The 17858-nt window shown below is 40.9% G+C and overlaps 1 protein-coding gene across 3 annotated transcripts in view; it reads right to left on the bottom strand.

The window, feature by feature from the left end:
- The window catches only part of TNPO1 (transportin 1), a 56624-nt gene extending 39223 nt beyond the window's left edge, over positions 1 to 17401 (bottom strand). For all 3 annotated transcript variants that reach the window (XR_011678933.1, XR_011678932.1, XM_071425172.1), the window contains exons 1-2: positions 17295 to 17401; positions 14752 to 14827 (exon numbers count right to left, since the gene is read on the bottom strand). Coding sequence is in view for 1 of the 3 variants with exons in the window: in XM_071425172.1 (XP_071281273.1) it covers positions 14752 to 14827; positions 17295 to 17399 (181 nt within the window). In the remaining 2 variants the exon portion in view is untranslated. The remainder of the gene's footprint in view (positions 1 to 14751; positions 14828 to 17294) is intronic.
- Between the last annotated feature and the right edge of the window lie 457 nt (positions 17402 to 17858).

Below are 17858 nucleotides of genomic sequence, written 5' to 3'. Positions count from 1 at the left end.
ATAAAAAATAAAACTCATTTCACTTGCACAGCTCTACATTTGCCAGCACCTCTTCTGGGAGAAGGAGGGGAAAAGAGGGTTTATTATTTTAAATAAAAAACTAAAGATTGTATGAGTGGACAAACTTCTCTCAACCTCACAACTTAGTTGTGAGCCATCACAAGTATTACTATAGTTACTTGGCAAGTCAATCAAGTAATTTTGAGATAGTCTTCAAATTAAAAGTAAAATCCTTACATCAATTCTTGCACTAGTAAAGTATATCAAACTCTGATTGCTTTACATAACTGTCATCCATTGGTAGGTACACATATCTTTAAGAAATTCAGTCCCTCATAAATTGTTATGATGATTTAAAATTGTGCCTGGGGAGAAAAGAAGCCAAAGGAGTCCTCCTTTAATTTCCATGTTTTAAAACTTTTGCAAACCGCAAAAAACCCCATTATCATTAACAGCCACAGACACCAAACACAGTAGTTACTGTAACTCCTTATCATCCAGCACTATCTTCTTGGTGTGAAGCAAATCAGTGAGAATCAAAGTCTGATTAGAATACAGTAGGCTAGTCACTATTAGGATATATTCTAGAATGAAAATATTAAACACTGCATTATGGAAAAACATTAATCCATTAGAATGCCTGGCTACAGCTACAAAAGGGACAAAGCCACAGTTTCAATTTAATCAAGCAGAGATACACACATTATTAAGTTACTTTTGTCAAAACCACACGGATTAGTCAACCAGTTTAGATAAAAATAAAGATCCCATGCAGGTGAAACTTCAGGACCATTTTTTTTCTTCACAAACTATTCTATGGTATGCAGAAGTATGATATATCTTTAATCCATTCTTTTAGCCAAGACAACAGAAAAACTATCCTTCATAGGAAGTGATTATTCCACATATCTGCAACAAAGATTCCATGGGATTCATAATGGAAGTGGTATCTGACAAATGAAAAAGAAGTAACAAAATGAGGAAGAGAAGAAAAATTAAAAAAAAAGCAAAACCTTTGATAAAGTTTTGGTAAGTATCAAAAATTTGAGAGCTGACAAGCAGAAATCACAAAGGACTTTGTGCTAAACAAACACCAACCACTTGAGACAGAGAAGCAGCCCAGAATCTGATATCCAAGCATTAAAATAAAGACATAACACTGCATCTTAAAGTCTTAGTTTAAGAAAAAAAATTCAGATATGACTGGACAAGGTTATTTATGGAATACAGGCTGTTCAACAACTTAACAGCTACACTGTCAGAAGATAGTAATATAGGTCTGGATGGAATTCTTGCTGTAACACCAAAATTATAGGCAGATGGCTTAAGAGCTGAGTAAGACACCCCTCGGTCTTCATAAATTTTGTGATTAGTTCTGTCAGCCATATGCTTCTCCCATCAAAAAAGCTCACAGTCTTGTCTCCTTTTGTCTCAGTCAACTTGGAAGTATAGAGTTGACAAGAACATATAGTACAAGAAAAAGAAGGAATGTGAAGCAGACCTCTGGCATTTAGTATCATCTTTGGTGCCAAATCTGTTCATCAGTTGAAGATTCCTCTCCCACATTGCCTCACTTTAAAATAAAACCACATAACAATTATCATTTGTTTCTCAGGAAATATTCAATTCTGTTTTAAGATTCTCATACTTGCTCCAAATTTTAGTAACAGACAGAGCAAATGGATGCGCAGTCACATTACACAGATTATTTTAGGGTTACTGCAGTGCTTTTAAGAAACAAAGTGTGTCCTCAAACAGCCACATTTCCTCTACCAAGGGTTTGTACAACAAAGATTGTGTATGTGGAAGCAACAAGCTTTTTGTAGCCCACCTGCAAGCCCAGGTAAGCACATGCATGCTTCACCGTGCCTTTTAGAATCATGGAACGATTTAGGTTGGGAGGTACCTTAAAAAGGTTATCTTATCAAACGTCCTCACCATGAGCAAGAACATCTTCAATTAAATCAGGTTGCTCATGGCACCATCCAATCTCACTTGGAATGTTTAAAGGGATAAGACATTCACTACTTTCTAGGTAACCTGTTCCAGTGTTCTACCACCTGCACTGTAAAAAATGTCTTCCATAAATGTAGTCTAAACCATCCTTCTTTCTTGAAATCATTACACCTTGTCCTATCACAATAGGCCTGGCTTAGAAATTTGTCCCTGTCTTCCCTATAGGCCTTCTTTCCAGTATTGAAAAGCTGCAATAACAGCTCTTCAAAGCCTTATTTTTTACATGCTGGACACACATGATTTACACACCAGCTCTCTCAGCCTTTCCTTATTGCACAGGTGTTCCAACCCCCTGATGGTCTTTGTGGTCCTCCTCTAGACCTGTTCCACGTCTTTCCTGTGCTGTGCCCCTACTTCCACTGTCTGTGCATTTCCTTCCTGCCCTTTAGTTTAACAAGCAGGTCAAACATAACTTGCTAGGATTGCTAAAAGAACTGAGTGACTGGATTGAGAACATTTTTCCATTCACAAGCTGTGATATAATGATTTATGAGCATGGCTATTATTTTGCTCTGATATCTTGTGATATTGGCAACATTAGATGTGAGGGTGAGACTTTTTCTAAGGCAGAACTGCCTGTCTGTCAATCTCCATCTTAAAGCTGTAAAGCCTTTTTTAGAAATAAGCTGTCATTCTGTGTTTTAACTATCAATATGGATTTACTATGTACAAATACAAAATGTGTATTGACAATGACTAGTGTCACGGTTGCACACGAAAATTTCTGATGTATTAATAAGACTGACTTAAAAGAGATAAAACTCAAAAAATAAGAATCCCACCAGAACTGTGTAATATGGGAAGTGGAAAATGAACAATTTCTTTTGTCCTAATATATAAGAATACAGCACAAAAACAGCTTCACAAGCTTCCGAGCAGAAAAAAAATCCTGGGTTTTTTTGATACTGGACTATGCCTTAAGTGTAACACTTCTGACATAAATGATTATGGGTACTATCACGTCAGGAGTGGAGTGATGGTATTTCAAAACATTCAGTAACGTCAACACATAAATGACCTTGAAATGTAGTGACTAGACTGAAGTTAATCAGTGTTCTCCATTGACTTATGTGAGTCATGGAAAATAATTTAACTCAATTGCCTAAGCTTAGGAATGTCTATAAGAGACCAAAACAAACTTGGAAATGTTCTGCTGATACTGACTTTTGCATATTTATTTAATAGTAAGTTATGCTTCTTAAGATGATGGTGTAAATAAAATTGAACTGTGGACAATATGGGAGAAGTACTGAACTGCTTACCAAAAATAAACTTGTTAGTTATTACATTTGAGTCTATGTGGCAACGTTTTGGTAGCAGAGTAGGACCTGCAGAGGTGACTTCTCTGAGAAGCTTCAAGAAGTGTCCCCCAGGTTCCACAGAACAAGTGCCAAATGGTTCCAAGATGGACCTGGCTGCTGGCCAAGGCTGAGCGCATCAGCAATGGTGGGGAAACAGCAGAGGAGGAGGTGGCCACCTCTTCACTCTCAAGACGGGACTTGAGGAAATGGCATGAATCTGAGTCAGGCAAGGTTTAGGTTGGATATCAGTAAAAGGATTTTCACCAATAGGGTGGCTGATCACTGGAAGAGGCTCCCCAGGGAAGTGGTCACAGCATCAAGCATGACAGAGTTCAAGAAGCATTTGGGTAACAGTTTCAGGCACACTGTGTGATTCTTGGGATGTCCTGTGCAGGGCTAGCTAGACTCTATGATCCTGACAAGTCCATTCCAATTCAGCATAGTCTATGATTCTCTAATTTAAGAAAGGAAAAAAAATTACTATGCAAGAACAATTGTAGCCAGAGTGAAGAGAAGTATGAGAATATGTAAGAGAAATAGCCTGCAGACATTAAGGTAACTGAAGGAGAGGCAGGAGATGCAGCCCATGGAGGTTTCATGGTGGAGGAGATATCCACCTGCAGGCAATGCAGGATCCCACACTAGAGCAGTTGGATGTCCAAAGGAGGCTGTGACCCTGTGGGAAGCCTGCACTGGAGCAGTCTTCTCCTGAAGGACTGCACTCCATGAAAGAGATCCACACTGGAGCAGTTTGGCAAGAACTGCAACCTGTTGAAAGGATTCATGTTGTAAAAGCTTGTGGCAGACTTTCTTCTGTGGGAGGGAACCTCTCACTGGAACATGAGGAAAGTATGAGGAGTGCTCTCCCTGAGGAGGAATGAGTGGCAAGAGAGAACATGTGGTGAACTTATAACAACCCCCATTTCCTGTCCCCCTGCATCACTGGGGGAGAGGAGGTAGAGAAAAGTGGGAGTAAAGTTAGGCCCTGGTGGAAGGAAGGTGGTTTTAAGATTTAGCTTTATTTGTCAAAACCCTAATCTGATTTGACTGGTCGTAGAGAAAATTATTTCCCCAAGCCTGTGACAGTAATCAGCAAATGATCTCTCCCTGCCCTCATCTCAATCCAGGGACTTTTGTTATATTCTCTCTCCCATGTCCAGATGAGATGGGGAAATACAGAGCAGCTTTGGCAGGGATCTCCATCCAGCCAGGTCAACCCACTACAATTAATTTTGGAAGGTTTTGTATTCTAACTAATAATTACCACATGTCAATCAAAATGCCAAATTCTGTATACCTCTACAGACTTACAAAACAAAAAAAAGGTTAAAGAACTAATCTTCTGGTTTCACTTCTACTTTCAGCTTGTCTATCAATAATCTCCACAACCTGGTTGTCCCAGCACTTTTCCTTTCTCATGAAGTCTCGCGTTGCCTCCTGATCCAGCAGCTAAACCACTCCCAGAATTCCATCAAGAGCACAATAATTATAATTAAAAAATTGGCATTTAGCATGATGAGAACATGATTCACTGAAAGGTCCTAAACCATACAACAAATGCAAGACAATGCTGTAGTTTAAGAACATTACATTCAAAAGTAATGTCATGTCTCTGGCATTTACTTTTTGAGGGTGAGGAGGAAGATGACAACATGGACTTTTGTGCTTAGTCAAGTGCACAGGAAAAGGAAACTATGACATTCCCAATGGAACTTGCTTAGACAGCACCTGGCAGTGAATGAATACAGATTTAGAGTCATTAATCTATCTGAAGAAATTGCCTTGTCAGATGAGTAGAGGTTTTGGCACTCTCTGAATATATCAAAGGTGAATCTTTAAAGTATGTGATAATCTGTTATTTGAATAGCTTGGTTGGTACACAAGGATTACCTGAATGAGTAAACTAAGACTGTGTTATCAAAAAGAGTAATTCAGAATCGTATTCAAACCGCTGGGTATTGGGAAACACAAAATACAGGATACAACATAGGTGTTGTACAGGGTGCTGCACAGTAGAAATTTTGATTAGTTTTCCTTCTGTCTATATCCTATAGGTATAGTTTAAGAGAAAATTGTGTGGTAGCATACAAGTGTAAATGTTCTAAGGCCACACTGCTTTGTTTCTCTGATACCCTTACCAGCCAGTAAAGCTTCTTCCCCTAATGAAAGGATTTAATGAAAGGAAAACCTTCTCCTGTTTATTTACTAAGTCTGTACTCAATGTGCTTCCTTTTTTTGTTTGTTTTTTTTGGTGGTTTTTTTGTTTGTTTGTTTGTTTTTGTTGTTGTTTGTTTGTTTTTTTTCTTCTTCCCTTCATTCTGGCTGATTTTTCTGAACATTATCATCAGACATTTAATTAGAAATATTAGGTTACACTCTGGTTAACATCAGAACATAGGTTTGGCACAACTGGAGGTGTTCTTCCTAAGCAGATGTGTATCTAGCTAAAATAGGAAAATCCACTTTCATACATTTAACATTTCATTATTGTTATGATTTTAGGACCTTAGATTTTTTTTAATTTTGCTACACAAGAGTTCTTACCAGGAAGGTTAGGAATACAGTGAAAATGAGACTTATCTGAGATGCTTTGCTGGGTGACCATGCTGCTCTTCTGAGCAGTTATAAATCCATCTTTTCAGTTTTCAGTCTCTTCAGTTTTCAGTTTCCACCTATGACTTCATCAGTCTTCTTTCTTTATAGGGGAATGAACATGTGGAAAACTGGGAGCTCTTATCATTTTGCAATGTTCAAAGCTCCTGAGACTTACAGCTTGCCAGTCAGAATTTTCTCTGATCAGTAGTATATCTACTGATTCAGAGAAAAACATCCATCACTTGAAGTTATGTGAATGCTTTTTCCTTGGAGATATCAAACTAAAAATTTGTCCTGTTGAATTTACACTTGCTTGAAGTGCCAGTGTGTGACAATTTAGATGAAGCAGACAACTGCTATAGGGCAAAGGAGTTATCAACCCCCTACACAGTGTAAGTGCAAACTACAGTCATTGTCACCTGGGATTGAGTGCTCCCTTAGCAGATTTGAAGATGACAAAGCTGAGCAGTGCAGCTGAACAGTGCAAAACAGAAGGAAGGGATGCCATTCAGAGGGACCAGGACAAGCTTGAGAAATGAGTCCATGAGAATCTCATGAGGTTCAACAAGTCCAAGGGGAGGTGCTGCCCCTAGGTCAGTGCAATCCTAGATGAGTACAGACTGGGAGAAGAAACCAGTGAGAGCACAGGACTAGAGGATGAAAAGCTGGACATGAGCCAATGTTTGCTTACAGCCCAGAAAGCCAACCACGTCCTGGGCTGCATCTAAAGCAGTGTGGCCAGCAGGGTGAAGGAGGGGATTCTGCCTATACTCTGTGCTGATGAGTCCCCTCCTTCAGTGCTGCATCAGCTCTGCTGTCTCCAGCACAGGAAGGACAATAACCTGTTGGAGCAAGTCCAGAGGAGGGCCACAAAGATGAGCAGAGGGCTGGAACACCTCTCTTGTGAAGACAGCCTGAGACCTGGGGTTGTTAAGCCTGGAGAAGAGAACACGTTGGGGAGACCTCAATTGCTGCCTCTCAGCAGAGAGAGTGACTTTTTTCACTGACAGATAGTGGTAAGACAAGGGAGAAGATTTTTAAACTAAAAGAGGAGAGATTTAGATTAGATGTTAGGAAGAAATGCTTTACTCAGTGGGTGATGAGGAAAAAGAACAGGTTGCCCAGAGAAGTAGTGGATGCCTCATCCCTGAAATTTTTCAAGGGTTAGATAGGGCCCTGAGTAATCTGATATACTGGGTGGCATCCCTGCCCATGGCAGGGGAGTTGTAATTAATCTTTACTGTCCCTTTCAACCAAAACTACTGTATCATTCTTTGATGATTATGTAGCTCTGTCAGGGCACAGTTGCTCCTGAATGCCCATTGAAAGCAGACGGCCTGAGTTCATGGGGGTTCTAAAGAATGTGTATTATGTTATTACAGAAGGAGAAGAAAGGAGTTTAAAATGTTTTGCAAAAGCCGTAGAAATGCTTATCCTGTTACTGGTATTAGCATGAAACTGTGGTGTCTAGATGTGCCCTTTCTATGGACAGTAAAGATACTCAATTCTGGAGCTGGTAAAACATACTGTGGATGCTATTATTTGTAGTATTAAAAGTATTTTGTTTTTTTTCTTCTAGGTTCCACTCTCTTGTGACATTAAAGGAAAGATGTTTAACTTGTACATGAACAGTGGTAATGGGCACTCCTTTACTAAAACAGATTTGGTATTATAAAATGGTTCACTATCCAACTGCATCTGGCCCAGCACTGCAAGACAACATACATGCTAAAAGCTTTATCATCCCAATGTTTAACAGTAAGTATGCTTTCTAAAAATCTAGAAAGAGGTGGTGATATTGCTTCCAAAGAGCCTAAATCAGACACCAGCATACAGCCTTTCAAATAGGAGGCACCTCTGAACTGCATTGAATCAAACACTGCTTGGTGTTGGTTTGAACGGAATTCTTTTAGAAATACCGGCAACACTTTGGCTTTCTACAGGAAAACAGCCCATAGGAATGCTTGATACTGGCATTTTAAGTACATTTAGGCTTGATGTAAAAAAACAACCAAACATCACTGAGTATGAGAGTTTACTTTTTAAAATAGCATATAAAGAAATAATCATTGCAGCCTGTAAAGAAACATTAAGGAAAGGTTTGAAACAGCTGATTAAATACCTCCATCTTACACCTAAAGATTTATTTTAAGGCAAAAACAGATCTTATCCATGACTACTTGAACTTCAGACAATGACATAGCAATTCTTTCCTTCTATGGCCTTCAGGAACAAGGAAAGAAATAACAATGGAGATTTCATATTCTCAATTCTGGATGTTTAAAGTAAAGAGCTCCAAGAAAGTGTTCCTGAAGCACTGAATCACATAACAAATCCACAATCAAATTCAGTTTCTTTCAAAACTCAAAATAAATAATCTATGAGGAGAAGACTTTACTTAAACCTGCACTACAAAATCCCTAAAGAAGCACGGAAAGGAATAATTAGTGAGCACACTGGGAAAAGCCATGGAATTTTTACTAACCTTACAAAATTAATTATATGATAGTACGTATACTAAGTAAGTCTGCTGATGATACTAAACTGGGAGGAGCTGCTGGCTTCTTCAAAGGCGGAAAGGCCCTGCAGAGACCTCAATAAACTGGAGGGCTGAACAATCACCAACTGTACGAAGTTCTAACGAGTGCTGGATTCTGCAGCTGCGGATGGGGCAACCTTGGATGTGCAGGCAGACTGGGGAATGGGATGCTGGAAAGCAGTGCCACAGAGAGGGACCAGTGGGTCCTGGTCGATGGCAAGTTGAACATGGTCAGCAGTGCCCTGGCAGCCAGGAGGGCCACCCGTGTCCTGGGGGCATCAGGCCCAGCATGGCCAGCTGGGCAAGGGAGGAGATTGTCCTGCTCTGCTCTGCACTGGGGCAGCCTCACCTCCAGTGCTGGGGCAGCTCTGGGTGCCACAATAGCCTCATGCAAGGCTAGAGAGTGTCCAAAGGAGCACCCCGAGGATGCTGAAGAGCCTTGAGGGGAAGCCCTATGAGGAGCAGCTGAGGTCACCTGGTCTGTTCAGCCTGGAGGACACTGAGGGGAGACCTCATTGCAGCCTACATCTTGTTCTGGTGAGGGGAAGAGGATGGACAGGCACTGATCTCTTCTCTGTGGTGACCAGTGACAGGACCCACAGGAATGGCCTGAAGTTTTGTCAGGGGAGGTTTAGGTTGGATATCAGGAAAAGGTCCTTCAACTAGAGGTTGTCTGGGCACTGGTAGAGGCTTCCCAGGGAAGTGGTCACAGCACCAAGCCTGACAGAGTTCAAGAAGCGTTTGGGCAATGCTCTCAGGCACATGGTGTGACTATTGGGGGTATTCTGTGCATAGCCAGGAGTTGGACTCGTGACTTTGTGAATGTGTCCCGTCCCACTCAGGATATTCCATGATTCTACTCTTTCCCTTTTAGGCAACTCAACTATTATATTTATGCACTCATTAGCAGAAATTAGTCTTTTCATAATTCTTCATATATCTGAACTTCAGAGAATACTTTGCTGTTAAGTGGGACATTATACAGAGTATGCAGCATTTTAAACTGTAAAGGCAGATTAATCTGACTTGATTTCTGAATGGTAATGCAATCCGTTTCACTGCTTGACAATTATTTTTAATAGTGATATGTAGAGTGACTGTACTGGAGGGAAGTGGTAGGTGAGGGGAGCTTCTGTTTTAATTTAACAACTAAAACTCCTGAATCACTTTTCTGGATTAATCCTTCTCGAAATTATCTTCTTGAAATGGGTAACTGGCAAATCTACATGTAATCTCACATCACAGTCTTTTTCTTGCTTAGCCACAATTACCTTTCAATATGCCAAGAAAGATCCTAATGGAATGGATTCATGAAAACTGCTCTCTGGATCAAGTTTAAATTTAAAGATTCAGCAGAAAACATTCACATCAAACTCACATGAACATTTCAGGTTTCAGTAATATCTGATAAAAAGCCATTTTTAATTATATGTGCAAAACTAGATTAATTATTAGTGTCATGATTACCAGAACATAAATTACTATCTGTAAAAGCTCTGTTGAAACAAAAACTAGGGGGAGGGAGGGGACAGAGTAGGGTGGGGACAGGACCTGTCTCCATGGTAATGTTCCAGATCAAAGTACTCTGAGTGACTAGATCATCACATGAACAAGACCAAGAACTGCAGAGACCATGTTCTCCTATCTTCAACTGGTTTATAAAAATCTGAAGTATTTTGGAAATAAGCTCAAAAGACCATCCTTAAAGCCTGTGACAAAAACAGCACTAAAGCAGTGTTCTCAGTTTCAGCTCATTCACCTTCAGAGTAAAAGATCATTTTAAGGACTCTGATCCTTGACTGCAATAGCTATACACCACTGACTGTGACCAATCAATCCATGCAGATAACACTCTGCGGAGAATAAATACTAGAGTTCCCATGTTTGGATGGGGTGAAAAGTCAGTCACTAAAGCACCTTCACAAGATCATAATTGTGCAACTGCAACAGAATAGACAACTGCAGTTTTACAAGCCAGCAGAAATTATCAGGACCATGATGCATTTCTCTCTATATTTTCCCATTACTGTAAGTACCTGCTGAGAGCCCAGCAGACAAGGGGGGGAGGTGAATGCAGAACTTTATAGAAATAACGCAAAACTAACCATGTTCCATTAAATAACAATGGACATTGTCTCTTCATAGTTTAGTGCAAGCCACATCCATCTCCAATTCCCAAAGTTCAGAATGTTGTCTGAAATAAAATTGTGGTGTAATTCTGGACTGAAACTAAGCAAAAAACACCAGGAAACTGATGTAGTTGTCCTACAACAGGACAATGCAAATTAAGAAGGATGCTATTTCTGTCTATTTTGGAGTAGAAGGAGAAAGAAATATCTTACAGATCTTGATTTAGAAAAGGCATAAACAAAGCAAGTTTTCATATAGGCACCTTTGGAAATTTCATCATTGCAGTCAGCAAGGTCTGAAACAAACTCAGTACTTCTGCTTGCAGCATGAATTGTCCATATTATGTCATCTAGAGGTTCTGACCTGCCTCAGGCTTCATATATCTTGGAGAACTACCTCAGCACACCTTAGGCAGAGACTAGAACAGTCCTCAGCAAGACAGCAAAGAGGCTGAAATTAGGAAAATACATTCTCATACTTTCCTTCAAAGAAACATACCTGGACTAGGGATGCAATAATGCAAACAAGGAAAGGGGGATATAGGTGCATGACTTGGATCAAAGATGGGAAGCTGCAGTTAAATGAAAAAAGCAACAAGCAGAACTGATGCTTCCATGTAGCACTGGACTGTTTCAGTCAAACACACAAAAACCAGAAAATTATCTGAGAAGCAACCTGCACACAACACTCCAGAAAACAAATTATTAACAGAATACAGAAGACTAGAGGATTCTGAGCTCACCTCAGACGACACTGGAAGAACACAACCACAAACCCAACACTAAGGACAGGACAGTGTTACTACATTACCTGTGAGGTTTTTTACCTTCCAGTCCAAGAAGGAACAACTAGACTCACAGTGCCTACACATAATATCTTCATTTACAGATAAATTAACAAAACAATTCTTTTTTTTATTCAGACTACTTTTCAGTTAATCTGGACTCCATCTTACCTAGCTAAGGAAGATCTCTAAGCAACATACTTCGTGGGAACTACACTCTAGAGATCTACACGTTAAATTTTAATGGCTTGGGATCTTATTTTATTTCATCACCCTGCCCACTGTCTAACTGAATGCTGTTTCCTTAACAAGTTTTATATTGTGATATTTTTAACACTGGGGTTCATTCGGATTCCCAACTCTATCTTTAGAAATGCACATTAATTTTAAAATAATCAAAACAAACAAACCAACCCTCAACAAAAACAAGAAAGTCCCAAACGACAAAAAACCAAACAAAACCCCCACAAACAACCAAAACCAAAACAAAAAAAAAACAACCCCAAAAAAACAATCAAACCCAAAAAAACAAGAAGAAAAAATGAAGTACTTAAACCTTGGGCTATACGCTGTAGCAGCAAAGTACACCACGCATTTTCACTGATGAAATGGCAGCAGGGCATTCCTGCTTCCAGGAAGACCCAAGCTTAACAAGCTTTGACAAGGCCCAGAAAAATTTAAAAACAAAGCCAAGAAAACCCCTATTTACATGTAGGATTATCACAATAGGTGTTAAACCAGTAAGTCATAAGCATTCAGAAAAAGAAGCTTGATGGAACTGTAGCTAGAGGAAAAGAAGGTCACAGTTTTTTTTTCAACTGAATAGTAACAGTGCTAAAATAAAGCAAATTTCCTACACATAAGGTTTACCTTAGTATCTTAAAGGCAGGGCTCAGTGAAAGCCAGTTTTGTAAATGAAGGGTTGTAGATGTTTTCTTGCAAAGTTAATTGTCCACAGAGGTCTAAGACTCAGGTCAAAGACAAACCAATCTTCACTGCAGTAGAATGATACCATTCACTGAAGTAGAATGATACTATTTAACACACATTTCAACTAACCAAATGACAGAATTCCCACATTCAGGAGCTGTCACCTAAATGTATCCTTAAGCACTATTTTCTCAGCAGAAGTTTCAACAGTAGCAAAAATTGAATCAAATCTCAGTTCCATCTGCTACCAAGCCAAGATCTTTTTCTCGTGGACTATGAAAACACCGTAATTTTTATTGAAAAAGCTGTCAAATATGTTATAAGTCTATTTTCATTGCTCCTTCTGCTGGAATAGTATGGACACAATAAAAACATAAACTTCTAACAGTATGAATAATCATGCTTTGGTCTGTGGCAAGGCTGTAGAGACAGACAGCCAACAGAACTGCTTCAGGAGGGAAGAAAACAGAATGCTTTCTCAGTCGTACTGAAGTCAGCTATCTACTGGGATGAGTCCGTCCAAGTATTGCAGCTGCTGACCAGCAGTTACCTTACTTGAGCCTGAGGGAAGGTGAAGGGCTGTTGGTTGGATTCAAAGCAAATCCAAATCCAATCAACAGTCTCCTGCTATTCTTCATTAGTCCTACTTAAGCAAGGCAACGGAATTCAAATATTTAGAATTTAGCAAACACTATGAAAAACACCAACCAGACTTGGTTATGATACCTTCAAATTTTGCAAATTTCCAGAAATAGAGATACGAAGGTAAAAAATAGTTGCTTTGGACAAAAGGTTATGATCCTAAAAATGTCACGATGCTGGACAAGGGCATCACCAGAGTAAGAGATGTTCTCCAACAGTCTCACAATATAGCTGATGTATTTGTGAGAGATAGCAGTGCAATCTGATCCAAAACACTGCTCCCTGGAAGTTAACTTGCTACTTCTTCCCAGCTTGCTTGGCCTCTCAACCTGCTGCAACCTGCTGTTTTCCCCTCAGATAAAACAGCTTTACACTCCATAACAGCCCCTACTCTTTATCAAATTCTACATTGGTCGATGCGATTAAACATAAGGAAGAGAAAATATGACTACAGAATAACCAAAATAGTTCTGTTTGGAAGGTAGATTTTGACACACCACTAAACACCAAATATCTATGACAATCTAGAACCTCAGGCTCAAATGGTGAATGAAGAAAGAGAAATCAGGAAGTTGTGTAAGCGTCAGAAAACAAATTCATGGACAAAAAGAAAAAGTGAAACATCCTTCTTGTCACATCCTTTGTACAGATTCCATGTCCCACTACTGGAACTGCTTTGCTTTAAATTTTTCTGGTAATGGTATAAAAGACATGGTATCTACACTGGCACCGTATTCAAAGATACCTTATCCTGGCTGACTCAAGTCTTGAAAATGCTCTCAGACTTAAGAGACTTTACAGATTACTAGGTGACTTCCTACACAGAACACACAAAATCACTTAGATATACTCTAGCCTTGAAACAGGAAAATATACTTTCATACTCCTCTCTGTTTTCCTCCTCCTGAAGCAAGCTGATACGATGAAAACAGTACTTAAAATGCAGACAAACATTCTTGACAATTCTTTGAACATTACAGGGCCACACATAAGTAAAATCTAATTCAAAGGGAAAAAGCAAGCATTCACAAAGATGTGAAACATCAAGTGGCAGAAAAAGCACTAGTAGCAGAACACCAAAGGAAAAAAACCTAGAAAACTACCCGAACAACCAAACACAATTACAAACACATGTAAAGAAACAGATGTGCTAAAGCAGACCTTTAAACAAATTTTCCTTTCTCTGTCAAAGACACCTCAAAACAATAGCTGTAGTCCACTGAGAAGACAATCTTTCACACACCCTGAACACAAAGTAATTGGCTGAATTTACCAACTGGTAAAGGCTATAAACTATGTCATATACAGTGTGTACTGTAATGTCCATAACAATAGAACAACATGATTTTTTTTTTTACTACAAGTAAATCTTCAGAATGACAATTATGACAGACATCTTTGGACAACCCTAAATATGTAGTCTTCAAAGTATTTAGCAGTCCCCTTACTAGAGAGATAATTATCGTAATTGAACTTAGCAGTATGTTTTAGAATGTATATAGTCATGATTCACCACAGTTATTCCACAACTTTACTGCAGTCCAATAGAGGCATGATGCTCTAACATTCTCAGAAGATTTCATAGGCCATTTAGAATGGATTCCATTCTAAGGCTGATACTGCAAGTACTAATAAGTTATCAGATTTTTTCCCCCACAAAGACCACTGAGTGCACTGAATTCTACATGACTATAGACAGGTCAACCAATCAGGAAGCTGTCTAGAGCCAGCTCTTTCTTTCTTTGAAGCAAAACAATAAATTTCTTTTTGAAAGCCAAAAAATTAAAATAAAAGTCACTATGTCAAGAACTTACCTTCAGACTTCAACTTTGTAAGAACAAAAATCAGGTAGTTGTTGAAATCTGGATACTGATTAAGTTGTTCTAGTTTCTGAAGAGAAAAACTGTTAAGGAAAGTTGAATCTTTACATACAATATTTACAGCTTTCTGGATACGATGATTGAATTGATGTGGCAGTACATAACAAATATAACAATCAGCTGTGACTATAAGCTCATGACATACAGAGTATGAACAACCTAAAACCAGTTTCTGTAATTTTCTCACTGAAGCAATAGCTTTTAGTTATGGGGAAATCTAAAAAATAATCCATGGGCAGACATAAAAATTAACAGATCCTTAAAGATATCTGTAAAGCTGTATCACTGGAACAGACAGCTCAACATTACCAACAACTGTGTAGTCAAATGGATCAAAATGTAACAGAAAGGAGAAGAAAGAACAAAAAGAGCGGTATTTAAGAGAAACTTAATGAGAAAACACTTAATTGGTCTATGAAATTAAGACTACTTCTTGGACCAATTTTCTTAGCAACTTCTTCACCCACTTAACTTTTTCATTCCATGAAACATACAATAAATTAAACTGAAAAATATCTGAAACCATACTAATTTATAACTTTACTAACAAAGGGTTTTAGCTTATGTATCCTTCCCACTTCATTGTATTTGACACCTGAACACCCAAGTGTGCTAAACAGCATCATAAAGAAACAGCATTGCAGAATAAATGAACAACTTTTTTGATTTTTTCTACAAAAAATTATGGACTAAGTACTTTAAATTTGAAACCATTAATCACAACCCCACTTGGACATGGTATTAAACAGCATCCTAGAACACAACAGACATCATAATTCCTTTCTTTTTGTGTGTGGAACCTTTACACACAGACACACACACACAAAGCCTTCTACCTCTAACCCTTACTAGCCAACATCAACACAGCAGGGAGTTTTCACTATCACTTAAAAAGAATTTCAAGCATCAGTTGAAAGGATTTTTGTTCAGTTAAGTTCTATACATCATCAAGACAGACAGCATCACTTATGCTGCCCATCATGCATATATGATGCTATAGCTCAATAACCAAACAAGACGTAATTAAATTATTTGAAGCAAAGCTTTAAAGTGTAATTTTACACTAAAGCTACATTATAAACATTGTTACTATAAACACTTTGATATGTTAAATACTAAAGAGCATCAGTTTAAGCCTGGGGCATTATCAGAAGACTACTTCTTTAGACTCTTCTGTTTAGGATTTTTCAAAGAAAGCAATCATACTTTAAAAATTTAGAACACAGCTGAAAGAACAAGATGATCAAGATGCAATTGACCTTCACTTTTCAGAAGGTTTCAGGAGCAGAAACCTTCCTGACAGTCACTGCATTTGCTACAAAAGTCTAGAAGTGGAGCAAATTTGGCTTAAATCTGAACTCTTAATATAAATATATACAGACACACATATGTTCTTACCTACTTAAATAAACTCTGTTGCCTTCTGTGGAGACCTTCAAAAAATGCCTTAAATAAAAAGAGACCCAGGTAACAAAACTCCTCATAGAATTTCAGCACTTCTATAAATTTCATAGCACTTATGGCTAGTGCAAGGAGCAGGAAACAATAGATGAGGCCTTTATTTTTTAAGGCCTATACTTCTATCAGTCTTAATTTAAGGTTTTGCTTTCTCAATCCTTACTTCTTAAAACCTTGGTATTCACTACTTCTACAATGAAGAGTAACCAGCAGGGAGGGGTGGGGGGAAGGGGAAGAGGAGGGATGGGAGTGAAAAAACATCAATCCACAACACCAAATCAAAGCAGTACAAGAAGCTACGTACTGTAGAGCTGCTAATTTTCGTGAATTTTAAAGAGCCGAGTTTCAAGATCAAGCTTCCAGACAAATAAAAACATCCTGACCACGCACCAAAATGCGCAGTGTCAGAACCAGCAGGCCCACGAGGGCGCGCAGGCAGCGGCTCTGCCAGCGGCACTACCCCCACCAGCTACGGCTTTCACCTCGAATCCCGGCCCCAGATTACTGCGAGAGGCCCCAGCTCGCCCCCTCTCTGCCGTGGGGACAGCGGGCACACCCCCCGGGGCACTCCCGGCCCCCTCGGCGGGACCCGCTGGGCCGAGGGCCCCGTTCCCGCCTGGCCGCCCTGGGGGCTGGGCGGGGGAACCCGAAAGAGCGGCGGATATCGGCGGAGACGCGCCCGCTTTGAAAATAAATAAATAAATTTGAAAAAAGGCCCCCTATGGTCAAACCCAAAGCGGCCCTTGTCTCTGGACTAGCAACAGGTGCCCAGTGCCCGCCGGGTGAAGGCGGCCCCGCGGCCCACAGGCCGCCTCGGCGGTTCAAACGCCGCGCCACGGCTGGCCGCTCCGGCCAGGGCTCGGCCTCCCGCGTTGCGGCGGCTCCCTGGCCGGGCCGAGCCGGGCAGGCCCAGCTGCCGCAGCGCCGGCCCCGCTGCCGCGCAGGCCACGCTCCCCCCGCCCGCCCGCGGCCGCCCCCGGCCCACTCTCGGGGCTCCGCCAAGCCTCGGCCAAGGATACTTGTTGCACGGCTCTCTGCGTGGTGGTGTCCGGGGACTGGGACTCCTTGAGCAGCTGCAGGATCTGCTGGAGCCCCTGCTCGTCGGGCTTCCACTCGTACTCCATCTTGGCTGTCTGGAAAACAGCAGACAACAGGCGGCCGCGGTTGGCGGCGCGGCAGGGCCCGAGCGGGGGCGGGCGGAGATGAAGGAAGGCCGGGCCAGGGAAGGGGCGCGGCAGTGCCCGCTCCGGCTCTCGTGCCCCCACGCACCCCAGCAGCCGCTGGAGAGACGCAGGACACCGACCTGCTCCCGCTGCTTCCGCGCTGAGCAGAGACTGAGTCACGACGAATTTGTGATCCGGCCCGAAGAGCCGCCTCGCGTCCTGCTGGGTCCTAGCGCCGGGCACGGCTCCGCCCGCCCGGGCCGCCTCGGGGCCGCCGGCGCCGCCGTCCGCCTTTCCCCAGTGCGTCCCACACTGCCAGGGGCCTGCGGGCGACAGAACGCGAGCACCTCAATCCTGGCCGACGGGAAACGGGGAGCCCACGCCGCCCACCCGAGAACAGACAGAAACCTCCAGCGAACG

This window comes from Agelaius tricolor, unplaced genomic scaffold, assembly GCF_023055355.1.
Source record: "Agelaius tricolor isolate 1412-34295 unplaced genomic scaffold, bAgeTri1.0.p SCAF_4, whole genome shotgun sequence".
NCBI classification, from domain to species: domain Eukaryota; kingdom Metazoa; phylum Chordata; class Aves; order Passeriformes; family Icteridae; genus Agelaius; species Agelaius tricolor.
This window is presented reverse-complemented; position numbering and strand designations above follow the sequence as displayed.